The following is a 26,305-nucleotide window of genomic DNA, read 5'->3' on the forward strand; positions in this document are numbered from 1 at the left end:
AAAAAAAATGTTAATTAATTAACTGCAAAACTTTGCTTTCTGTTTCCGTGGAATTTTTAAACAAATAATATATGTTTTTAAAATAATATATATATTTTAAAAAATATGTAAAATCCTTTAACCAAAAGTTTAAAATGCCAATGTACTGCTAGTGAGGGAGATAGTGTCATTTATGGCAACCAGGGACTTCAAATTTACTTAAAGCTTCTAGTATTGGGGAGATGAGGAAGAAAGGAAAGGCAGGGTGGGGATGGAGTTCTGGGGATCAGAAGCTTTGAGCTATAAGAGATCAGAGCCTGGAGAGTAGAGGAGTATCCCAACAATGAACCAGAATTGTAAAGTTTGGACATTTTCCCATTTTCTTTCCTGGAGTGAGGTCAGCTGTGGTACAAGACAGAAATGGGGCTTGGCATCCGGACAGCTGACTTTTGCTCCAGATCATTAGTTCTTATACCTTTCACCTTGGCCACCTCTCTCTCAGCCTCTGTGTCTGGCACCTTTCCCCAGAACGGCCCATCATGCTCTTTAAAGAAGGAAACTAAAAAAACAAAAACAAATTTACTGCCATGGAGTCAGTTCTGACTCATAGCAACCCCCGTTGAGTTTCCAAGGCTGTAGATCTTTACAGAAGCAGACTGTCCCATCTTTCTTCCGCAGAGCAGCTGGTGGGTTCAAACCTTTTGGTTAGCAGCCAAATGCCTTAACAATTACACCACCAGAACTCCTTCAAAGAAAGAAACATGCCTACCTGAATGGGAGTTCAAGTTCTTCATTCCAGCTGGGGTTTGGTCCTTCAGCCGTAGTTGTGTGGCAAATAGTTCGTTGAAAAGAAACTTCTACAAAAGGACGTACTAAAACCTTAAAATCAAGAGCAGATTGTAAGAGTCTGTGGTAGCTGAATAATTTTGCTCTTAGCAGAAGCAGAATGTGTGCACTAAGAAAATGAAACAGAAAACAGGCTGTGACGTTGATAAGTAATTCGTAACGCAAAAGCATTAGGATTCAAAGCTAGAGTTCAGCATGTGGATGTTTCACCTGGCTGAGGGGGTAGTCCACGCTGTGGGTTGGGCTGTACGTGGTCGGGGAAGCAGCATGCTTTTCATTGAAAGTCCTTGAGGACCTCGATGGCTGCTGGAATTTGCTAGGAGGCAAAATGTATGAATGAAAATAAATGACAGGGAAAGTGGAAGACAGTTTCCCTCAAAGATGATGGTCTCTGGTGACTGTGAGTGAGACATTCTCCTTAGGCTCGTTGACCCAGACGCCTTTAGTTTGGTCCTTTGGAGATAGCTAGTGACTTCTAGAGCCTCCCCAATTACTGCCCCAGGCCTGCTGGTCTGGCTGAGAATAGCAGCCAAAGTCCCCTTCTCTGTCCTCTCCTGGGGACTCCCTGAGCAGGACCCCATGTTTCCCACCACAAATGAGAGCCCCGCCCCTCTCAGGTAGCAGAATTCTCTGCTTCCAGACCAGCTTGGCCCCTCTCCATCCAGCTCCGGCCCTCTCTCATTGTATTTTCTCTGAACCTGCACTCGCTGGAGACCCTGAACTCCATATCCCAGGCAAGGGATTTCCCTCTGGGCCCATGAAGCTTGGTGGAAAGGGAGGCTGAGGGATTCCTAGCTTGGGTTGAGTTCAATGGGGTTTTCCCTCTTCCTTCTGCCTTCTGAGCTGCTAGTCTGTCTTGCTGTTTTCTTTAATTGTGGTGAAAATTACCTAACAAAACACATGCCAACTCAACGATTCCTACATATGTAATTCAGTAATGTCGATTACATTCTGCAAGTTATGGAATCATTCTTGCTATCTTTCCCAAATCATTCCGTCACCATTAGGATAAACTCAGTGTCCCCTAAGGAGCTGCCGTAATTAAAGGAACGAATGAAGGTCACTTCCAGAGCCTCTCCCTGCGATCTCTCCCCACCCCACAATGGTGCTCAACATGACAGTTCACCAAATAGTTCACATTCATTACTGGACAAAGTATGAATTAGCCTTTTCTTCTGGGCTATCTCACCCTTTCACAGCTAAGCATGTTAGCCTACTAGCAGACAAAACAAGTGGAGTATTTAACACAACAGTTGCCAGAGAAAACCCTTTTCTCTTTGGAAAACCATCAATTACATTATTAAACAACCATTCGTTAAGTATCTACTTTATGTTAAACTTAACATTATATCCTGAGGCTGCAAAGATGAGTAAGACAACATTTCTACACAAGATAGATTGGAAGGAGTATGAGATTTGGGCAGACTTAATAGAAGAGCTAGGAGCTCTGGTGGCGTAGTGCCTAAGGCATCTGACTGCTAACCAGAAGGCTGGTGGTTCCTCAGCCACTCCTTGGAAGATTGGGCAATCTACTTCCACCAGAGCTCCTTCCATAGAGATACCGCCTCAGAAACCCAAGGAGGGATCACTATGAGTCAAATTCAACTTGACAGCAATGAGTATGGTTTAATGAAAGAGCTTAGATAACTGTCCTGATGAGTCTACAACGAAATGTATATAGAACAAGATTAGCTCTGCTTCCTTGCAATTGTGGCACAAATGGTTAGGTGCTGGACTATTAGTCAAAACGTTGGTGGTTTGAACCCACCCAGAGGCACCTCAAAAGAAAGGCCAGGTGACCTTTTTCTGAAAGGAACCTTAGGGAGCAGTTCTGCTCTTTACACATGGGGTCACCATGAGTTGGAACTGACTTGACAGCAACTGGCAACAATTATTTGAGTCAAGTGGTTTGTTGTTGTTAAGTGCTATTGAGTCAGTTCCGACTCATAGCGACCCAACAACAACAACAACACACTGCCCTGTCCTGCACCATCGCCACAATCACTGCCGTGTTTGAGCCCACTGTTGCAGCCACAGCGTCAACAAGTATTGTTGAGGGTCTTCCTTTTTTTAGCTGATCATCTCCTTTACCAAGCACGATGCCCTTCTTCAGAGACTGGTGCCTCCTACTAACATGTTCAAAGTATGCAAGACGAAGTCTCACTGTTCTCACTTCTGAGGAGCATCCTGGCTGTACTTCTTCCAAGACCGATGCGTTCATTCTTCTGCACCAATCTGTTCATTCTTCTGGCAGTCCAGGGCATACTCACTATTCTTGGCCAACACCATAATTCAAAAGCATCAATTCTTTTTCAATCTTCCTTATTCATTGTCCAGCGTTTGCATGCATATAAGGTGACTGAAAATATCATGACTTGGGTCAGGTACACCTTACTCCTCAAAATGACATCTTTGATTTTTAACGCTTTAAAGAAGTCTTTTGCAGCAGATTTGCCCAATGCAATATGTTGTCTGATTTCTTAACTGCTGCTTCCAGGGACATTGATTTTGGATCCAAGCAAAATAAATTCCTTGACAACTTCAGTCTTTTCTCTGTTTATCATGATATTGCTTATTGGTCAAATTATGAGGATTTTTGTTTCCTTTATGTTGGGGTGTAGTCCATGCTGAAGGCTGTAGTCTTTGATCTTCACCTGTAAGTGTTTTAAGTCATCTTCACTTTTGGCAAGCAAGGTTGTGTCATCTGCGTATTGCAGGTTGTTAATGATTCTTTCTCCAGTCCTGATGCTGTGTTCTTCTTCGTATAGTCCAGCTTCTCAGATTATTTGTTCAGCATACAGATTGAATAAGAACGGTGAAAGGATACAACCCTGACCCACACCATTCCTGATTTTAAACTGTGCAGTATTCCCTTGTTCTATTCAAACAACTGCCTCTTGGTCTATGTACAGGTTCCTCATGAGCACAATTAATTGTTCTGGAATTCCCATTCTTTTGCAATGTTATCTGTAATTTATTATGATCCACACAGTCAAATGACTTTGCATAGTCAATAAAAGACAGGTGAACATATTTCTGGAACTCTCTGCTTTCAGCCAAGATCTATCTGTCATCAACCGTGCTATCCTTCATTCCACATCCTCTTCTGAATCCAGCTTGAATTCATGGCAGTTCCCTGTCTATGTATTGCTGCAACAGTCTCTGAATTATCTTCAGGAAAATTTTACTTGTGTGTTTTATCAATGATATTGTTTGATAACTTCTGCATACTGTTGGAATACGTTTCTTTGGAATGGGCATAAATATGGGTCTCTTTCAGTTGATTAGCAGGTAGCTGTCTTCCAAATAAGGAGCTCTGGGGGCATAGTGCCTAAAGCATTTGACTGCTAGCTAGAAGATTGGTGGTTCAAACCCACTAGCTACTCCATGGAAGGAAGGATGGGCAATCTACTTCCATAAATATTAACTGCCTCGAAAACCTGAAAGGGGTCACTATGAGTTGGAATCCACTCAATGCCGGTGAGTTTGGTTTTGGTTTGGTCTTCCAAATTTCTTGGCATAGAGGAGTGAGCACCCCCAATGCTACATTCATTTACTGAAACATTTCCATTGATACTCTGTCAATTCCTGGAGCCTTGTTTTTTTTGCCAATGCCTTCAGTGTAGCTTGGACTTCTTCCTTCAATACCATTAGTTCTTGATCATATGCCACCTCCTGAAATGGTTGAATATCCACCAATGCTTTTTGTACAGTGACTCTGTGTATTCCTTCCATATTCTCTTGATGCTTCTTGCATCATTCATTGTTTTACACATAGAATCCTCCAACATTGTGCAACTTGAGGCTTGAATTTTTCCTTTAGTTCTTTCAGCTTAAGAACGGCCACGCATGTTCTTCCCTTTTGGTTTTCTAACTCCAGGTCTTTGAACATTTCATTGTAATTCTTTACTTTGTCTTCTTCAGCCACCCCTTGAAATCCTCTATTCAGGTGTTTTGCTTCATCATTTCTTTCATTCTCTTTACCTACTTCTGTGTTCAAGAGCAAGTTTCAGAATCTCTCCTGACATCCATTTTAGTGTCTTCTTTACTGTCTTTTTAAATGGCTTTTTGCTTTCTTCATGTATGATGTCCTTCAATGTCATCCTACAGTATGGTCTTTGGTTCAATACATCAAATCTATTCTTGAGATGGTCTTTCAATTCTGGTAGAATATATTCAAGGTCATACTTTGGTTCTAGTGGATTAATTTTTCTAGTGTTTTATTTAATTTTCTAGTGTTTTAATTTTCTTTGGTTTCAACTTGAACTGCATGCATCTGTTCCTCAGTCAGCCCCTGGCCTTGCTTTTACTGATAATATTGAGTTTCCCCATCATCTCCTTTCACAGATGTAGTTGAATCGATTCCTATGTCTTCATCTGATGAGGTCCACATGTATTGTTGTCATTTATGTTGAAAAAAGAGCTTAAATGGACATTCAAAATAGGAAAGCATTGGGGATAGTTGGTGATGACCAGCTTTCTGTAATGGCTGAAAGAATAATTCAGTGAAGAAAAGTGATGCAAATTAATGGGGTAACAAGAGGGGAAAAAAGGAAAAATAAATGAAAGAGGAAGAACCTAGGAAGGAAAGAAGGTTCCAAAGGCTAGCGTGTCTCTTCTATGGCATCAGGCAGCACTGAAAGACCTTGGGCAAGCCACCTACATGCTCTTTACTTCTGTTTTCTGCATTGTATTATGGAGGTAGTAATGGCAGTGAAAGAGAAATGAAATGGTATATGTGAAAATTCCAGCACAGTGCCTGGAATATGGTGAATGTACAATAAATGAGACAGGCAAACAAGAACTTTGAATTCTTGGTCCTTCCATCTTTGTTCTCCAAGGAAATAAGAAGCTCAGACCTGTCTTACTTGCAGGTAAGGGTTCCCCCTTATCCCCAGTAGTGTGACCTGTAGAAGTCATAAGTCATTTTTCTGAACAGATAAAAGGAAAGTCACACTTGTATGCTCATAGCACATACGTTTCAGCAGCTAACACAGACACCTCACACCCACTTCTCTGGGAACTGCCCCCTACGTTCAGGGCTGGTCCTTGTGACCCTGTGTCTTTGGCCACAGGTGATAAGACCATAGATCAATACCTGACCCAAGTTAGGTCCTTCAGATTCTCTCCTGAGAAGATGATGTTGGGCTGGTGGGACCCTGGCTGGACAAACCAGTAGTACCACATGGGGACCAATGAAGCAAACCCAGAGAGGGAAGTGAGAGCAACAGTGTGGCCGCAGATAAGCCATCTTCAACCCTGCAGTCTCTCATAAATTCAGCTGCACTTCTTCTCCTTGAGTTTTATGAAATATTTTCAATAAATCCCCTCTTTGGCCTAAAATTGGCTGAATTGGTTCTGGGTCTTGTAGCCAATGGAGTTTGACTATGACCAGCCTTCACCAAGAAGCTCCTGCCCCTCCAAATAACGTAACTATGTTGAAAACAAAGAGGAGGCATGTGACAAAGAGGGGTGGTCTGGGCAGGGACCCTGCACATTGCCTCCTGGGGCTGCTCAGGGGCTGCTCACCTTGCTGTGGGCTTCCTCACAGGGATGTCATAGGCCCGAACGATGTTCACCAGCAGCTTTATGTCTCCATCAGACAGGTTTTGGGCTGTCACCTTCTTCCGTCCTTTTCTCCTGGGCCTCAGAGGTCGCTTTTGTTCTGCCAGCTTGAAAAGGCTTAGGCCCAAAATGCTAATGATTACAGAACAGGATTTAGACACAAAGGAAAAGAGAAGTCTGCAGAGTTGTAAAGTGACTTCCCAAAGTCTGCCCCCATGTCCCGCAGAGGCCCCTAAAACACTCTTTGTCCTTTAAAGGGGAGTGGGAATAGTCTAGAAATTCTCCCAATAGCGCTTATTTCATGGATCATTGAAACTGATTTTAGCTGCTACTTTATCAGAGAAGCAAAGCACCATGTGGCCATTCCTGAACGTGCTGTCTTCCTCTCTTGCCTTGCTCATCCACTGGTCCCTGCAACGTGCCCTGTGCTCTCCCTCCGTTGGCCCATGTCATTCCCTGGAATGAGGAATGCTTCCCATCCCCTTCTTCCCCATCTACCTAGTGAGTTGCAGTTTCCCCATCCTTCAGGGCCCACATCTCCCCGTCTTGCCATGGCCTGGCCATGTCAGCTGTATGGGGTGCCCCACTGGAACACTTGTTTAGCCTGTTCCATTCGCCTGAGAGTTCCTCCAGCAGCTGCTGGGACATGCCTCTCTCTGGAGTTAGACAGAACTGGGTGTGTGACTTCTGGCTCTGCTCTGACATTGGACAAATTATTCCACCTCACCTCTCTGTTTCATTACTTGTAAAATGAGGGTAGTAATCCTACATCATGGTACAACCTCATGGGGTTGCAGAGAGGATTGAATGAGGAGGTGTGAACAGAGCACCTTGGTACTGGCCTAGCATTCAGGAGGTGCCCTAATGTGGCAACTGGTATTAGGACAATGACAGTGATGACAATGCCAGTGACTAAGCTGGAGGAAGAGGAGGAGGTGCGGTGGAGACAGATGGGGGAGGAGGAACAAGAGGAATCTTTTGTCATGTCTCTCTGCCAGCCTCCGATTACCCAGTGAGTAAAGTAAGCATGGGCTTACTTGTGCTAAATAACTACTCTATAGTGAAAAATTTCACATGTTTTCACCATATCAAAGATTCTGCTTCTAAGAATGGCTGGCATCTCTCTCTCTTCCAATGCCAAGCACCTTCCTACATAATCAAAGCCTCTTTTCAAATTTACAGTCCCTGATGGGGGTGGAGTACCAGTAAGGAAGGTAAACAGGGGCTTATTTAGATTTATTTACTAATCCATAGTGAAACTATAATTACTAATCTCTCGTGAAACTGCAGATTAGAAACGAAGTAACCGATGAGTGAGTAAGCCCAAGGAAGCCTGTGCTTTCCTTGCTGACTGGGTAATCCAGCACTGCTCCTTGCCTTTCACTGAGCTGACATTCAGTAGAGGCTTCCTGGAAGGTGGACGCTGCAGAGCCAGGGAGTCCTGGGAGAAGGGCCCAGGGAGCAAATAATTAAATTCTGGCCCAGAGACGAAACAGGCATAGAAGTGACGTTGTATCTGCAGGCTGACGTTAATGACTGGGCCAGAGAGCCACAGAACACAGCCAGCTGTGCCGAGCTGGCCTGGGGTGGCGATGCCCGCCATTCTCCCAGAAGGAGCTGTGCCTGCGTCCCTGCTGAGGCTTGGCCCTGGCTGAGCGCTGAGCTTTCCTGTGCCCCTCACCCAGGGGGCAATCAGCTAAGGGGGTGAGGGCCCTGCAGCTTCTGCCTCGGCTCCATCCATGGCTCCCTGGAGGAATCCCCAGGGGCTTCCTGGAGCTGGGGTCCCACTTATTCTCCAGGGTCTTCTGTCCACAGAGCACAAGAGTAGCTAGCTACCATGTGTAAGCACCTTCTCTGTGGCAAAGAGAGTGCTAGGTGCTTCAAATATAATGTTTATCATCCTTACAAGTATACTATTCAATTACATTAAGTCTAATATAATTTCAACACACTTGCTAGTCTGAGAGATGACATGATTTGCTGAAGGCTCCTCCTGGTAGAAAGGGGAGCCAGGGTTCAAACCTGGGTCACACTAACTTCAAAGCCCATGGTCTCCATGACTCTGCCAGGATGCCTACCTGACCCGGACCTGGGGATCTCAGAGGGACATCTTTGCAAGGGGTCATATGACACAATGCTTCCCTCTCTCAATACTTCCTCCCTCCCCTGAGGTGGCTCCTCCCGTGAGACCTGGTTGCCCCCATAGCAAGCAGCATGGGAGCAGCATGTTGGCTGAGACCGTTAAATACAGAGACATCTTAGTTGAAAGCCACGAACAAACCAAAATTAAATGAAAAGAACATACCCTGAGCCTTCAGAACTTAATGCAGAAAGTAAAGCACGCGGGAAAAAAAAGGAAAGAAAGAAAGAAAAGAAAAGGAAAAACAGCATGAAAAATCACCATCTATTCTAAATGCAATTTTCACGACTGAAAAAGCATTTAAGGACTGGACTCTGACCCTGGAATAAAGATGAGGGCTTGCAGGAATTGATGCGGCATGATCTCACTTTGGTGCGTGGATGGAGGCAAAGCCAGAAAAGGGGCCACTACGACATCACAGTTGCTCGTCTTTCTCCCAACCTGACAGTGTTTCAAAGGAGAGGAAATACATCCATAGGAAATGATCTTGTAGGCGATCCAAAGGTTTGATGCCAGATAGAGGTGATGACGTGGACAGACAGCACCAGGGAAAGCCCAGCCCCTGATTTCCAGTGGATTCCGAGTCACGGTGACCCCGTGTGTTACGGGACGGGACTGCTCCTGGTGGGACTCTGTGGGGACGCAGACCACCAGGCCTTTCTCCCACAGCGCTGCTTGCTGTGCTGCCCCCACCAGCCTTTAGTTAACAGTGGACACTCACCACCCCGGGGCCTTTGCACGGCACAAGACCCTCCATTTCAGAAATCGTCTCTAAATTTATTTATTTATTTTTGCATACAGCCCTAGTTGAGATAACTGAAGGATTATTCTAAATAACAGGAAGTCAATCAAGCAAATACAGTCAATTCCCAATTTCCACATAAATATCTATTTTTCCCTTCACCAAACACACACATCAGTTCTCTTCCTTCCAGCTGTGGTGAGGGTACCGGGCCTCCTTCTCCTGCCCCTGAATCTCTGGGGTTGGCTCATCAGCCGTCTCCACTGCCACGTGATGGGAGGGAGAGCGAGGGCATGCCTGCCCTGGGGGGTCATGACAGCAGGAGGGAAAGGCTGTCACCTTGACTGGAATGAGAAAATGGCAGAGACTAGTAACCTTTAGAGCAGTGACAGGTGAAATGGACTCTGGAATGTGATGGGATTGGGTCTACAATGACTTGTAACTGGAATCCCTCAACTCGTGATCATGAGGTGTTCACCAGGTTTTTACCAGGTGTGGGCCACCAGAGCTCCCAAGGCATACCATAGAATGAGAAAAACCTCATCATTGTACAGCATCCTTCATATGTTTTTGTTGTTGTGTGTTGTTGAGTCAACTGTCACTCTCAGTGACCCTATAGGACAGGGTAGAACTGCCCCATAGGGTTTCCTAGGCTGTAATCTTCACAGAAACAGACTGCCACATCTTCCTCCTAGTGGAGCGGCTGTTGTTGTGGTTGTTATGTGCCATCGAGTTGGACCCGACTCATAGCGACCCCTCCTTGGGTTTCTGAGGCAGTATCACTACGGAAGTAGATTGCCCCATCTTCCTTCCGAGGAGTGGCTGGTGGGTTTGAACCGCCAGCCTTCTGGTTAGCAGTCAAGTGCCTTAGGCACAACGCTACCAGAGTGGCTAAGAGGTTCAAACTGGTGACCTTTGGTTAGCAATTGAGCACTTAATTATTGTGCCACCAGGCCCCTTATCTTTCACATAACAAAATCAAAATAATAATTTTTAATAAATGAAATAAAGTGTTTGATTGTTTTTACCTGATATTGGGAACGTCTTCTTCTACTATCAAATCAGAAAGAAGAAAGTGGTGTTTGGCAATTTGGAAACGATTTAGCACCGATTCTCTAACCTGGGGAAAAAAATCAGTTTGATTTAAAATGTTGTTATGATATTTTCTGCTGGCCTGCCAAGCTCCTTCAGCTCACGTTCCCACTTCCCACACCCTTTTCTGGACGACTTTCCACATACTATGCCTGGGATCCTGTGGAATGTCAGGTAAAACCCGCCAGTTGTGATGGTAGGCTTAGCAGAGAAGCAGAGGATAGAGCCAGGGAGAGGGAGAGTAGGATGGGGGAGGGAGAGCGGAGGGGAGGAGGAGGGAGAGTAAAGGAGGAGGGAGTGGGGAGGGGGCCGGGGTAGAGGGCACAGGCTGCTTCTGCTGTGACATTACATGAAACTTCCAAAATTTGCCCTTCACCATTTTTTGCATTTCTGGTGGATTCTTTTAACCCTGTAAGCCATTGACAGAACATTTATTCAAATGCAATGTGACCCATGCTGATGGACTAAAGGGATTTTTTTTCCCTTGATTATTTACTTCTCAGCTCAGGTCTTCCTTAAAAAAAAAAAAAAAAAAAAAGTAAACCTCATTTTCTGAAGACTTCTAGTCTTTACCCAGTTTCATTTTTCTCCACAGTGCTGCCACCTCCTACTGTCAACAACCTACTTCCCTGCAAGCTCCCTAGAGACAAAGATTTTTCTGTTTTGTTTACTGTTGTTACATGCCCAGGGTCTGAAAAGGGTAACTGAATTTTGCTCAGTGAAAGAATTAACAGAAAACAATAGGACCAGTCTCAAACCATACACCATCTAGAGCTAATTTTCAAGCTTTCCCTGCTCAGCCTGACCCACTTCATAATTATTCTTGAAATGTCATCAGTTGGTTTTTTTGCACTTGAGTTTACAGGGTAAATCACCTGGATGGGAAAATGTACTGTAATCATTGTAGCACAGCTGACGGTTCAGTTTATTAAATGAAGGTGCAGTGAAGGAGGGAAGAAAAGAAAGGAGGAAAGGAAGATAAACAAAAGGATGTTTTAACTTTCATTTTCTAGTGCCTAAGGGCAGGGAGCACATGGTTTAAAAACACTTTTCATTCAGATTACAAAGGTACTGTGATGCAAAGATTCAAATGTTAGGAAAAGCTTGGTTTAGAAGTAGAATTCTTTGTTGTCATATCTCAATCAAGATAACAACTAATAATCTGTGACCCACTGTAAAACAAAACAAAACAAAAAAACAAACTCACTGCCAGTGGAGTCATTTCCCACTCATAGAGACCCCTCCTTGGTTTTCCCAGATGGTATCTCTATTTGGTGGCATAGTGCCTAAGGCTCTTGACTGCTAACCAGAAGCCTGGTGGTTCAAACCCACCAGCCACTCCTGAGAAGGAAGGTTGGGCAATCTACTTCCGTAGTGATGTTGTTGTTATGTGCTCTCGAGTTGGCCCCGACTCATAGCGACCCCTCCTTGGGTTTCCAAGGCAGTATCACTACGGAAGTAGGATTGCCCAACCTTCCTTCCGAGGAGTGGCTGGTGGGTTTGAACCACCAGCGTTCTGGTTAGGAGTCAAGTGCTTTAGCCACTATGCTACCAGAGCTCCTTAGTTGTACTGCCTCAGAAACCCAAGGAGGAGTTGCTATGTGTCGGGTCTGACTCCACGGTAGTGAGTTTGGTTTTTGGTTTGGTTTATCTCTACGGAAGTAGACTGCCCAATCTTCCTTCCAAAGAGTGGTGGGTGGTGATGCATGTTAGTGGTTTCATATGTTTGAAAGGTGAAGATTGTGTTTTATCAAGTATGTATGTGTATGTATGAGAAAATAAGTCAAGAGAGGTTGAGTGACTTGTAGAAGACTGCAGAAATGCATTTAAGAGTAAGGAACCCCCATGTTGGGGTGCCGGCTATCCTTCCCCTATGAAGAATGCTTTTGATGATTTTTCTTACCTGCTGGAGGTACTTGGCTACTACGGCCCTATGGGTGTCTATGTGGTCCTTGGTTTCAATTACATTTCTGTCTCGTAACCGTTTCTCATAGTCCTGAAATGAAAAGAAAGCAATACTTTTAGGATTTTTAAAGGACTCTCTGAAGCCTTTCTTGAGATTACAGAATTACTTATCACATGTGGTCTAAGTCTTAAATTATGGTTTTAATCATTTCTGCCACTTTCCTCCTAACTTTTGGTTCAGAATTGATCTTTCATGGGGTCACCAGGCTTCTGGATTATTTTCATGTAGGAAGAAAATAGAGTCCACAGAGGGTAGCAATAATGTGGTGATAATTCAAGATGATAAGCTCACTGAAGCAACCTAGCCAAGCCTCTACTTAAGTCTTGCCTTTTCTATTTAAGAAAAACAATCCCAAAAATAATAAAAATCTCCTTTCATCACATGGGTCACCTCTTCAGAGGAGAGTGTTGGAGGGAAAGCCAGACTCACTGCTATCAAGTTGATTCTGACTCATAGTGACCCCATTGGGTTTCCAAGGCTGTGATGACCCCAAATCTTTACAGAAGCAGACTGCCTCATCTTTCTTCCACAGAGAGGCTGGTGGGTTCAAACCCCAGCATTTTGGTTAGCAGCAGGATGCTTTAACCACTACACCACCAGAACTCCTTTAGAAGAGAAGAGTGGATACTTCTGGCTTTGTCGGCTCAGAGCTTTGTACTTTGCCTCCTTCTTCTATCAATAAGGGAGCTCTGGTGGCATAGGGCCTAAGGCATTTGAGTGCTAACCAGAGGGCTGGTGGTTCAAACTCACCAGCCACTCCTCAGAAGGAAGATTGGGCAATCTACTTTCATAGAGATACTGCTTCAGAAACCCAAGGAGGGGTTGCTATGAGTTGGATCCAACTTGATGGCAATGAGTTTGGTTTGGTTTTTGGTTTCTATCAAAATTCTGTGTGGACGCAGGTGGCTGCCATGTTCTCCTTGCAGCCATCTTTCTGGTCACAGAAGAGTGTCCAGGGATGACAGCTAACCCAGGCTGGGTGACTCAGAACTATTCCCAAGATTCTTGAGACAAGAAGAAATATCTCTCTCCTCTGGCTGAAGCTACTGGATGTGAACATTGGAAGATGTCACTGACCACATGACCAGAAAGAGAAAGCTTGTCTGTAGTGGAGGAGAACGAAGCCAACAGACCAAGAGCAGGGCAGGCAGGATGGAGGCAGGGTTGTTCCAGTGAGGCCCTGAATCCAGGTGTGCTTGAGACACAGATGCGTTCTCACCATTCACATGCCTTGAAATAATTAACCCTATCATGGCATCTCATCATTCAATACATTCTTCTTGGTGCCTCAGGTAGTTCATACTGGGTTTTTACCACTTACAAGTCATGAGTCCAAATTAAAACAAAGAAGAACAAAGTAACCAAAAATATAATCTAAGAGTAGTTTCTGCTGGAAAAATCATACTAGTATTACTTTCTTGGAGCTCCTAGGTAGCACAGACGGTTAAGTGCTTGTCTACTAACCCAAAGGTTGGTAGCTCGAAACCATGCAGAGGCTACTTGAAAGCCAGGCTTGGCAATCTACTTCTGGAAGTTCACAGCCTTGAAAACCCAGAGAGAGAAAGCCTTTCCCTAGAGCCAGTGCCCTGAATTTGGACATCTAGCTTCCTAAATAGGAGCTCTGGTGGTGTAGTGCCTAAAGCACTTGACTGTTGACCAGAAGACTCGTGGTTCAAACCCACCAGCCACTCCTCAGAAGGAAGATGGGGCAATCTACTTCCGTAGTGATACTGTCTCGGAAAGGAGGGGTGGCTATATGTCAGGTCCGATTCGACGGCACATAACAACAACAACAAAGCTTCCTAAACTGTGAACAAATAATCTGAGAAGCTAGACTGTATAAAGAAGAATGCGGCACCAGGGTTGGAGGAAGTTGTTGTTGTTGTTGTTAAGTGCTGCCGAGTCGTTTCCGACTCATAGCGACCCCATGCACAGCAGAACAGTTGGAGGAAGAGTCATTAATAATCTGCTGTATGCAGATGACACAACCTTGCTTGCTAAAAGTGAAGATAACCTGAAGACTTACTGATGAAGCTCAAAGACTACGGTCTTCAGTACGGATTACACCTCAACCTCACAACTGGACCAATAAGCAACATCATGAGACATGGAGAAAAGATTGAAGTCGTCAAAGATTTCATTTCACTTGGATCCTTAATCAACATCCATAGAAACAGCAGTCAAGAAATCAAATGTCATATGGCACTGGGCAAATCTGCTGCAAAAGACCTCTTTAAAGTGTTAAGGAGCAAAGATGTCACTTTGAAGACTAAGTTTCACCTAACTCAAGCCATGGTATTTTCCATTGCCTCATATACAATGAAAGCTGCGCAATGAATAAGGAAGACTGATGAAGAGGAGTTGCTGCCACTGAATTGTGGTGTTGGCCGAGAATACGGAAAATACCATGAGCTGCCAGAAGAGCAAACAAATCTGTCCTGGAAGAAGTGTAGCTGGAATGCTGTTTGGAAGCAAGTATGGCCAGATCTTGATCATGTTGTCAGAAGGGACCAGTCCCTGGAGAAAGATATGATGCTTGGTAAAGTGGAGGGTCAGCGAAAAGCAGGAAGACCCTCAATGAGGTGGATTGACACAGTGGCTTCGATTATGGGCTCAAGTATAGCAAGGATTGTGAGGATCTGTAGGCCTGGGCAGTATTTTGTTCTGCTCTATACAGAAAATCCTCACAACTGGACCAATGAGCAGCATCACAATAAATGGAGAGAAGATTGAGGTTGTCAAAGAATTCACGTTGCTTGGTTCTACAATTGATGCCAATGGAAGCAGCAGTCAGGACATTAGATGACGTGTAGCATTGGGGAAGTCCACTGTGAAGGAACTGTTTCAAGTGCTGAGGAGCAAGGATATCTCCTTGAGGACTAAGTTGCGCCTGACACAAGCCACGATATTTCCAATCGCCTCGTATGCATGTGAGAGCTGGACGATGAATAAGGAAGACCGAAGAAGAGTTGATGCTTTTGAGTTATGATGCTGGCGAAGAATGCTGAAAGTACCGTGGACTGCAAAAAGAACTAACAGATCTGTCCTGGAGGAAGTGCAGCCAGAATGCTCCTTGGAAGCAAGAATGGCCAGACTTCGTCTCACCTATTTTGGTCATGTTGTAAGAAGGGACCATTCCCTGGAGAAGGATGTCATGCTTGGTAGGGTGGAGGGTCAACGAAAGAGGGGGAGGCCTTCAAGGAGATGGATTGACATGGTGGCTGTGATGATGGGCTCAAGTATAGCAGGGATTGTGGGGCTGGCGCGGGATCGGGCAGTGTTTAGTTCTGCTGTGGATGGGGTCGCTATGAGTCGGAAGCGACTCGACGGCACTTAACAACAACAACTATACAGATAGGGTTGCTATGCATCAGAGCTGACTTGATGGCAACTAACAATGAGCTGTGGCAAAATTAATTTCTGTTTGTTAAAGCCATCTCCTTATGGTATTTCTGTTATAGCAGTGCTACATAACTAAGACTACTACTTTCCAATGGCTCTCCATCTACCTCATCAAATGCAATCTCCTGTGTCTGGCTTTTACTCGCCTACTTTACCTATACAGGCCTACTGCCCGTTGCACCCCCAAGGCTCCTCTGCTCCATGTCATCAGTCCTCCTCCCAGCCTTTGTTCTCCTGTAGCCCTTGCCTAGGAGGCCCAACCCTGTCCCCCAGTTCCTTCCTGCCCCACCCTTCCCCAAACCCAATCAAACCAAACCTACTGCCCTCAGTTAAATTCTGACTCATAGTGACTCTATATGTAGACAGAGTAAAACTGCTCCATAGAGTTTCCAGGGCTGTAAATATTCACGGAAGTAGACTGCCTCACCTTTCTCCTGTGGAGCAGCTGGTAGTTTCAAACTGTTGACTTTTTGGTTAGCAGCCGAGCACTTTAACCACTGTGCCACTAGGCTCCTTCCACCCATCCCAGGGCTGCTCGGATCCTACCTGTCTAGCTTTCCCTGCTGTCTTAGCACTTGCCTTTGTACGTGGTGCTTCGAAAGGACCTACTGGTTAAAATGGAATGAAATTCCGGGCTAAGTGGGATAATTAGCCCCATTAGCACTCAAAGGTATTTTCCAACCCTACAGTTCTGATTTCTCTTAGTTTACACGGCATTATATTGAATCAAAGAGTTTACACAAACACAGCATTCTTCAAGAAATGTGAAGAAAAGTTTAGGTATAAAAATTCTGTAAAAAAGGAATTGATAATGCAGACAATGTTACAATATATATGTAATAATATACATTACATTATGTTGTTGTTACTATATATACATATACAGTAATATATATACACACACATATGTACCCCTCCTTGGGTTTCTGAGGTGGTATCAGTACAGAAGTAGATTACCAAACCTTCCTTCTGAGGAGTGGCTGGTGGGTTTGAACCACCAGTCCTCTGGTTAGCAGTCAAATGCCTTAGGCACTACACCACCAGAGTTACTTATACATACATACATGTGTATATATATATATATATATATCACGTTATTTTATGAATGCCTTGAAGGCAATTTCTTACCTGGAATACCTTTTCCTTAATTTCTCGGTCATATATGGGAATTTGCTTATAATTTCGGAACTCTGGCACCCCCTGGCTTCGAAGACGAAGAAGTCTAAATCGTTTGGATCTGTTTAATTCCTCATCTGAAACAAAGTTAAATTCCTGCTGCAGCTGTTCCAGTCGAAAGAAGTCAGGGACATAGGATTCCCCACTGGTAGCCACCTAGACAAAAGAGAAAACGTGGAACCCCAGAGGACACGCAGGTGTCACCCACAGAAGTGTGCGTCTGGGCTTTTGTGAACAGAAAGGTAACTCTTTTCAACTGAGTGGCTGGACACATCCCATATTTAATTTAAAGACAAAACACAGTAAACATACAATAGTAATGAGGGACTTGCTATTTTACTCATCAGTTGCTGTTGGGTGCCCTCGGGTTGACCCTGATTCATAGCGGCCCTATGTGACGGGGTAGAACTGCCCCATAGGATTTTCTAGGTAGTAATCTTTATGGGAGCAGATCACCAGATCCTTCTGTGGAGGCTGAGAGGGTCTGAATTGCCGACCTTTTGATTAGCAGCCGAGTGTTTTCCTGTTGTGCCACCATAAATATTATTATATCATTTAGTAGCTGGAAAAAGTACCATAAATCATTTAAAAAAATTATATAAGGTATGTGTTTGTTATGCCTGCTTCCTTAATAGATCTTATGCAAATAGACAGACGGACAACTGAGAGATTTCTATCAGACCCCATTGTACTGCCAGGTAGGAATATAATAAGAGGACTCATCTACACAGTGAGTATATAACCTAATAAGTACATGACTGTTCCAATAAATTTGTGCACATTGAGGTACACAAAGGCCTCACAGAAGCTGATGGGTTTCACTCAGCTACATGGTCAGGCCATCCTGTCTCTGAATACCATTCGTAGTCTGGTCATTGGGGACACTGAGCCAGAGAGGGGTCAAACTTCCATGCCCTTGGACACTGGCACAGAAGGATGACTTTAGGATACCACTGGCTGGCTGTGCAGGAGGGAGGATACCACTGTACTCAGGTGACTGCTGGCCTCCGAGCTTGGCACTTTGCCAGCTGTGATCTCCTCCTTGGGAGCACGAAAGCCAATGAGCAGAAATTTGCTGGGTCTTTGTAATTAATAGGAAAAGGAGCTCTGGTGGCACTGTGGTTAAGGCACTAGGCTGCTAACCTAAATGTCTGTGGTTCGAACCTGCTAGCCGCTCTGCGGGAGAAAGATGGGGCAGTCTGCTTCCGTAAAGATTTACAGCCTAAGAAACCCTATGGGTATTGCTGTTGACTTGGAATTGACTTGACGGCAGTGGGTTTGGTTTTTTTTTTTTTTTTTGTGTAACAGAAAAGGTGAACCCTCATTCATAAGCAGAGTCAAGGCCAGAAGGCAACCCCTGTGTTTGTCCTTCTATGAGTGACAAACAGGAAGGAAAAATGAAGGTGCTACGTGTGTTATATTACTGCTGATTTAAAGATACCAGCTGTTGGTGAGCTGCCTCTGACTCAGGGAGACTCCATACGTGTCAAAACTGTGCTTCATTGCATTTTCAATGGCTAGGATCTCACATGGGAGCTCTGGTGGCATAATGCCTAAGGCGTTTGACTGGTAACCAGAAGGCTGGAGGTTCAAGCCCATCAGCTACTCCTCAGGAGGAACGTTAAGCAATTTACTTCCATAGTGATACCACCTTGGAAACCCAATGAGGGATCGCTGTGAGTCGGATCTGACTCAACGGCAGTGAGTTGATTTCTTTTTTTTTACTTTTTAATGATCTTATATGGAAGTAGATTGCCAGGACTTTCTTCCAACATAATTCCAGGTGGACTTGAATCACCAACCTTTCATTCAGCAGCCAATCATGTTAAGTGTTTATACCACCCAGAGACGACTCCTGATTAAAAGACAGTAAGTAAAAATGACTTAAAAGTTTGACATGAAATAGACCACACTTTAGATAATAATATGGCTTATTCTTCTAATATTTCTATTCTCCATATTAAGATGTAACATGTTGGAAGGAGCATTTATAAAGACAAAAGTCAGAATAAACCCAAGCTTGATTTGGGGAGTTGCCTTATGAAAATTAGAAGAGAAAAGAGAATTTTCATTCTGGTTATAATTATCCTACCGATGAACTCATACTCATAAATGTGATCCTAAGAATGTGTTGCTATGGTTACTCTCTGGTTCAGCTACTTGTTTATTCTTTTTTTATGGCATTATGAACCTGGCGGCAAAAACTGGTATCTGATACAAGAAACATTTACTGACTAAAGTTCCATTTTCACTTATAAATTCACTGAAGGACTTTGAATGTTATGGTAGAAACAAACCATTTGTCTGATAAATGATTAAATGAACCTAAATGGTAATCTAATTAGTCATCAAACAAGAAAAAAAAAATTCTTAAAATGCCCCTATCAGTATTTAAGGAGCTCTGGTAGCACAAGTGGTTAAACCCTGGAAGGTTTGTGGTTTGAGCCCACCAGCCACTCTGCAGGAGAAAGAGAGGGCAATGTGCTTGTGTGAAGATTATAGCCTTGGAATCCCTATAGGGCAGTTCTACTCTCTTCTACAGGGTTGCTATGAGTCAAAATCAACCTGGACAGCAATGGGTGGTTCAGTTTATCAGTACTTTAAGGTGTAGCAGGAAGAACATACATTTAGAAATCAGAACAACTTGGATCTGAGTCCTTCCTGGCTGTGTGACCTTGAGCAAGTTACTCTGAGTCTCTGAACTGTTTACTCTCAATAGAACAGGGAAAAGAAAACCTATCTCCCAGGGGTTTTATAGCGGTCAGTAACAACAATGACAATGACAGCTAACATCTAACGCAACTAAGGCTTCATGCGCACTAAGGCTTCATGCGCGTCTTCTCATTTCTCCTTAACAACACAGTGAGGGCAGAACTGAGGCTCAGAGGCACACAGCCAGGGAAGTGTCTGGTAACTGATGGAAAAGGCTGCCATTCAACCTAGAACTCCACTCCCTCAGAGAACACATAAAAGAAGTATGTCTAGACTGGTACCATGTCAAGTCTAACAACCGTGTGTGCGCGGGCCTCGTGCCACATTACCGAGATCAGCTGCATCAGAGGGGAGTTGTTGGGGTCATTCGGGTCAAGCTTGGACTCGGCTGCCCACTTGGCCAACTTTTTCATGTCGGTCAGTCCTGAAGTGCCAATAGATGAGATGGCGTCTGCTCTCTTCAAAGCACTGAAAAACAGGTGATTCCGAGAGACTTTACACAGAGCAGCTTTCATTAGGATCACGCCGTCCCTCGGCCAGCTTTGCATAAGGGGGCTATTCTGTTCTTACCGAAAAAGAAAATCTTATCTGAAGGAAGAACAGTCACCATGTGCCTTTACTTGGTGATTGCTATTAAATATGTTATAAGGAGAAGAAAGGAGTACTAATGGAAGGAATAAGGAGCTCTGATAGCATAGTGCCTAAGGCACTTGCTATTAACCAGAAGGCTGGCGGTTCAAACCCACCAGCCATTCCTCGGAAAGAAGGTTGGGCAATCTACTTCCATAGTGATATCACCTCGGAAACCCAAGGAGGGGTCCTTGTGAGTCGGGTCCGACTCAACGGCACAAAACAACAACAATGGAAGGGATGCAAATGTGACCATTTCTACAACCCAGCCTGTGCATAAAAGGGTCCCCACCAGACCCTGGAGCCAGGCCATTGCGAAGCAGCGTGGGCATCTGGTACAGGAAACCCCCAGGGCCTCATACCCCCAGCCGCTGTGGACCACTTGTAGCTGAGGATAAAATAAAAGAAAAATAAACACGTTAACAATGAGCACCAACTTTGGAGAAAACTGAGTGGAAGGCTGCGAGGGTTGTCAGCAAGGTTGAGCTGGGGTTTTATTACTAGCCCTGCCTATCTTGTGACTCACACTGTGCTTTATGGCTGTCTTCTGAGGATTTGGAAGCTTGAATCCCCAAGACATTTCTCCAGCACTAATTTCAAGTGAAATGAAAGTAAGACGCACAAGCTCAAAGGCATACACAAGTCTCCACTGAGATGGTTGCCAGTCTCCTGAGTTAAAAAGCACAGAGCAGCATGACCCTGGCTTTTGTGTGACACGGGGCTACATGTTGTGCATTGGGATGGAGCAGGCAGGGAGGGAACGCAAATGTGGCCATTTCTACAAGCCAGCCTGTGCATAACAGGGTCCCCAGCAGTCCTGGGAGCCAGGCCAGTGTTTGTTCCACGTGTCAAAAATTATAGTCTGTGACTTGGAAACTGTCCTCTTGGTGATCAGGGTGAATCTTCTTATTTTATAGATGAGGTAACTGAAGCCTGCAGTGGTAAGATGATGAACTGAAGACAGGTTGAGTAAGATGACAGAGCCAAGACTCAAACCAGTGTACTTGGCTCTCACAGTCCAGGTTTCCACACTAGTATCAACCACAGAGAGAAGGGGCAGAGAGCCCAGGGTAAACTGTTGAGGCCTAGAACCACTTTCTTCTGTTCTGAGTAGATACCAAAGGATCTGTCTATCAGGGAAGAGGGCAGGACAATAAGGACTTTCATGTAACTACCAGTAAACAGTTGCCATCAGGTTGATTTAGATTCATGGCAAACCCATGTGGGTCAGAGTAGAACTGTGCTCCATTGAGTTTTCAAAGGCTGACTCTCCAGAAGTTCGTTGTTGGGCCTTTCTGCCAAGGTGCGTCTGGGTGGATTCAAACCAATCTTTTGGTTCGCAGCTCAGCCCATTAACTGTGTGCTCCACGCAGGAGCACACGTTCATGTAACCAGAAGGCTCCTATACCAGTCATTATTATTCACAAAGCTTTAATGAGGGCCAAATGTATATAACTATATGCTTTATATTTTCCTCACTTGTAAAATGGGAAAAATAATACTTCATAGAATTATGATAAAAATTAAATTAAAAAAGGAGGTAAAGTGCTATTCAGAGTCCCTGACACATGATAACCTAATATTTGTTAAGCTATCAATATATTAACTTTTAATTTAAGAACAATAAAAACTCCTGAGATGTATTGCACCTGAGAATAAAATATAAGAATGTGATGTTGCCCATTTTTTTTGTTTTTATCCCTCTTTGGATACATGTAAGGAGCTTTGGTGGTTTGGTGGTTAGGGCATTTGGCTGCTAATGAAAACGTTGGTGGTTTTAACAAGCTGCTCTGTGGAAGGAAGATGAGGCAGTCTGCTTCCATAAAGATTTACAGCCTTGGAAAACCCACTGTGGGTCACTGTGTGTTGGAATCGACTTGACAGCAGTGAGTTTGTCTGGGTTTGGTTTGGATACATGTAATGCTACCCCTGACATTGCTCACTGCCTTGTTCTAGCTGCACATTACCTCCGAAATCCAATGTTCTGCTGTGACAGTGGAGGAATTAAAGGTATGCCATTTTCTCCAACAGCCCAGGCCACACTGTTGGACACTTTCCCTGAGGTCATTAGAATCAGTTGATGACTACCATCAGCTTCAAATGAGAAGGGCACGCCTACAGAAACACCAGATTAAAGAGGATATTTAAGGAAATAAAACAATTGAGAGGCTAATAAAAGAACAAGAAGCTCTCAAACCTAGCCAGACTCTTTGCAAAGGAATTGATAGAAATTAAAAATATAATAATTGAAGTTAGAAACTCAATGGATTAGTTTCAATAATTAGACACAGCCAAAGAGAGAATTCATGATTTGGAAAATAGATTTAAAGCAATTGCACAGATAGAAAACAGATATAAAGTATGTTAAAGTTAAGAAACATGGACGGCAGAATGAGAAGGTCCATCACATATGCAATTAGAATTATAGAAAAGATAGCTGAAAGGATATTATTTAATAATCTCCCTGTTCCTGATTATGTTATTTTCAATCTTATGAAAAACACTGTGATGTACATATTTTATGCATATTTTATAAATGTCAAATTAATTTCTGAGGACATATTCCTAAAAGTGAAAATAAGGTGTCAAATAGCATTTTAAAGGTCCTTAATTCACACTGCCAAGCTATTTTATACTTTCATAGTTATATGAATTTACATGACCATCTATATTATGTAAAAAATGACTTTGCACAAAATTATATATCCTCATTACTTTAATTTGCATTTCTGATTGAAATTTTATAAGGTTGAGCAATCTACTTCCATAGTGATACCACCTCAGAAACCCAACGAGGGGTTGCTGTGACTCGGGTCTGACTCGATGGCACATAACAACAACAATAAGTGAGTGCAAAAAAAAAAAAAAAAAAGGCATGTTCAAATGTGATAGTTAAACTGTGATATTGAGGATAATTCACTTTCCATACCACTTCCGACTCCCTCGTGGTCCAGTGTCACATGCTGATTACTACTAAACTCAACTTCTTCAATGAGAGCCCTTCCAGTGACAACTGTTGTTTCAGGGATAGGCAGAAACACTTCGGCTAGCAAGGTGGTACCACTGTGTCCGACTGTTTCATATACCTGAAACCGGGGAAGAGAAGGAGCAAAATAAAAATGGCACTAGGACACTTCCAGATAATCAGACCATATTGTTAATATTTGTGCTGGTCACCGTTCCAACCCAGAGGGTCTATCTCAGACTGGAAAAGTGAGCTCCGTTACTATAGTCCCCATGGATACCAAACTTGTGTTTGTGGCCAAGTTGTTGACACCCTGTGCTCTGGCCTGATCTCCTGGGATAGTGAGGGTATTCAAAATAGCAGACTACTACCGTTGATTCCATTTCAAGTCAATGCATAGTCTTCTTGGAGAGTGAGCTTCCTCCTTTTCCTGGTGCAGGTTGGTTTCTGACAGCAATGCCATCAGGTAGAATTGGTGAGACAATAGACACTTGCCCTAGATGGTTTATTAGCTGCACTGATGTCAAAGTGGTAGGAGAAGCACCATACCCAGAAGCATGCTGGAATGTCAGGTTCAGAAAAACTATTTAGTAACCTACTGCCATTGACTCAATTCTGACTCATAATGACCCCAATGGGGTTTCTAAAGCTGTAAATAACTTTACACAAGTAGATTGTCTCATCTTCCTCCCATGGAGCAGCTGGTGGGTTTGAGCCACTAACTTTTTGGTTAGCAGCCAATGGCCTTACCTTTGTTCTTGATTACCAAGGGGAAATTGGATTGATATTACATAATGGAGGTAAAGAAGAGTATGTTTGGAATACAGAAGATTCCTTAGGGTGTCTCTTTGTACTACCATGCTCTGTGATTCAAGTCAGTGGAAAACTACAGCAACCCAATTCTGATGTGACTACTCATGTTCCATACCCTTCAGAAATGAAGGTTTGGGTCACCCCACCAGGCAAAGAACCACAATCAGCTGAGGTGCTTGCTGAGGGCAAGGGGAATACAGAACAAGTGGTGGAAGAAGGTAGTTCTAAATACCAGCTGCAACCATGTGACCAGTTGCAGAAACGAGGATTATGATTGTTATGAGTATTTCTTCATTGTATGTGTTTTTCAAATAGTTTTTTTCTTCAATTATAAAATATAAGATGTAAACAGGGCTAATGTGGTTTTGGTTATGTGCTTGTTAATTATATCATGTTAGCTGCAAGTATGACTTTATAACTGTTTTTATTTAGAGATTAGGTGTGGTTTAAGGAGATGTGTACAAATGCCAAGTTGACAAGGGGTGGACTGTAATAGTTAAGGTAGTGTGTCAACTTGGCTGGACCATGATTCTAAGTGCTCTAAGCAGTTGTGATACAGTCCTCCCCCATGATGAGATCTGATCTAATTTAATCACTTCCATGATGAGATATGCTGTGAGGAGCCAATCAGTTGAAAGACATGTTGAGGACTGCCTACAATATATATTTGGATGTCCTGTGAAATTCTCTGGCTTTCTCCTGGATCTTGGCCCTACATCTATCTCATCATCTCCAGAGCTTACCAGTGGCCTGCCATATTGCCTGCCAATCTTAGGATTGTTGCTTTTCAGCCTGTGAGCCAACAATCTCCCTCTTTACTTGTTGATATTGAATTCACCATCTGCTGAAACCAGCAGCCTACTATGCGGCCTGCCAATCTTGGATTCCTCAGTCCCTGAAGCTGTATGAGACAGGATAAGCCTCCAGCTTGATGTTTGAACCATGAACTTGGGACTAGCTAGTTTCTCCTACACTATGAGACATTTCCTTGAGATAAATTGTGCTCTTTTTTTTTTTTTCTCTGTCTCTCTCTCTCTCTCTAAGGAGTTGTGGTGGTGTAGTGTGGGTAAGGCATTTGGGTAACCAGAAGTTTGGTGGTTCAAACCCACCAGCCGCTCCATGGAAGGAAGACGGAGCAATCTACTTCCATAAAGATTTATGGCCTTGCATACCCAATGGGGGTTGCGATGAGTTGGAATTGACTTGATGGCAGTGGGTTTTTTTTTTTTTTTGTGTGTGTGTGTATATATAAAAGCTTCACTGGTTTTGCTTCTATTTATTTCTTTAGTAAATCTCTCAAATTCTTCTGCTCAAGACCTCATATTTTTCAGCTGCTTAAACCTCACTCAACTCCTCAGACTTTCTCCTAAGATGGAGCTGACTAGATCAACTTGACCAGCTCTAAAATGAATTACCATGTTGTTGTTGTTGTTACTGTGGTGTATGCCATTATAATGCTAACACCATGAGACAGAGACCCCACTGTCAGGGCAACTATAGCTTATAAGTGTAAAACCCAGCTTGAGTTGAACCATGTGCTCCAGTTGGTTAAGTTCTCCCTGTATTGTTGGCTCATCTCACTTTCATGGTAAGAAGATGGCCAAGTATTTCACAATTCTATTTGCTTCTTTTCTAAATTTTGTTTTTTCTGTCTCTCCATGAAATCTCTCTTACTGGTATATATTTCTCTAAAAATGGTAATTTTACTCTTTCTGTTTCTATTAATTAATAGATGTATGTTTCTTCTTAAGCAGCAGAGTCCCCCTGATCAATATTTTCCACTTAAGACTTTGAATGCACAGAGATGACACTATGGGTCTTCTCCACCCAGATTTTGTTAAAGGGCATGTGCTCTAAGTTCTTTATCCAGGGTTGAGAAGGAATTTGTGCTGACCTAGCATTCCGGGTCTCATCTTCCTGGTCTCAACCAGCTCACATTTACAAGATGGCCGATTGAGCTTAGAGTGGCTACTGGGGCAATGACAAATGCAAAAGTTGCACAGGAATTGAACTCAGAATCCCAAACTTAAATTTACTGCAAGATAGTCTTACAGGTTGGATACACCTAGAGACTTGTGATTGTTGCCTTGTGATTGTTGCCTTGTGATTGGATGGCTAAGTCTACCTAATTCAGAGGCTCAGAAGGAAGTCCATAGTGGCTGTACACTGTATACTTGAACCACATTCTCCAACTTTATCAGTAAAAAGGTGAGGATATTTTGATCTATATTAAAACCATCTATTTATTTATTTATTTTTCCTTTTTTTTTTTTTTTT

General features: G+C 43.4%; 1 protein-coding gene across 1 annotated transcript in view; it reads right to left on the reverse strand.

Annotated features, from left to right (window-relative positions):
• The window catches only part of CC2D2A (coiled-coil and C2 domain containing 2A), a 228,901-nt gene that overhangs the window by 76,567 nt on the left and 126,029 nt on the right, over positions 1 to 26,305 (reverse strand). Inside the window, exons 15-23 of the mRNA XM_007950086.1 lie at positions 23,180 to 23,336; positions 22,218 to 22,365; positions 19,950 to 20,088; positions 16,861 to 17,064; positions 12,268 to 12,360; positions 10,301 to 10,392; positions 6,355 to 6,522; positions 1,036 to 1,141; positions 749 to 858 (exon numbers count right to left, since the gene is read on the reverse strand). Coding sequence (XP_007948277.1) covers positions 749 to 858; positions 1,036 to 1,141; positions 6,355 to 6,522; positions 10,301 to 10,392; positions 12,268 to 12,360; positions 16,861 to 17,064; positions 19,950 to 20,088; positions 22,218 to 22,365; positions 23,180 to 23,336 — 1,217 coding nt within the window. The remainder of the gene's footprint in view (positions 1 to 748; positions 859 to 1,035; positions 1,142 to 6,354; positions 6,523 to 10,300; positions 10,393 to 12,267; positions 12,361 to 16,860; positions 17,065 to 19,949; positions 20,089 to 22,217; positions 22,366 to 23,179; positions 23,337 to 26,305) is intronic.

This window comes from Orycteropus afer, unplaced genomic scaffold (genome assembly GCF_000298275.1).
Source record: "Orycteropus afer afer isolate SDZICR_OR568_19922 unplaced genomic scaffold, OryAfe1.0 scaffold00262, whole genome shotgun sequence".
Classification (NCBI taxonomy): domain Eukaryota; kingdom Metazoa; phylum Chordata; class Mammalia; order Tubulidentata; family Orycteropodidae; genus Orycteropus; species Orycteropus afer.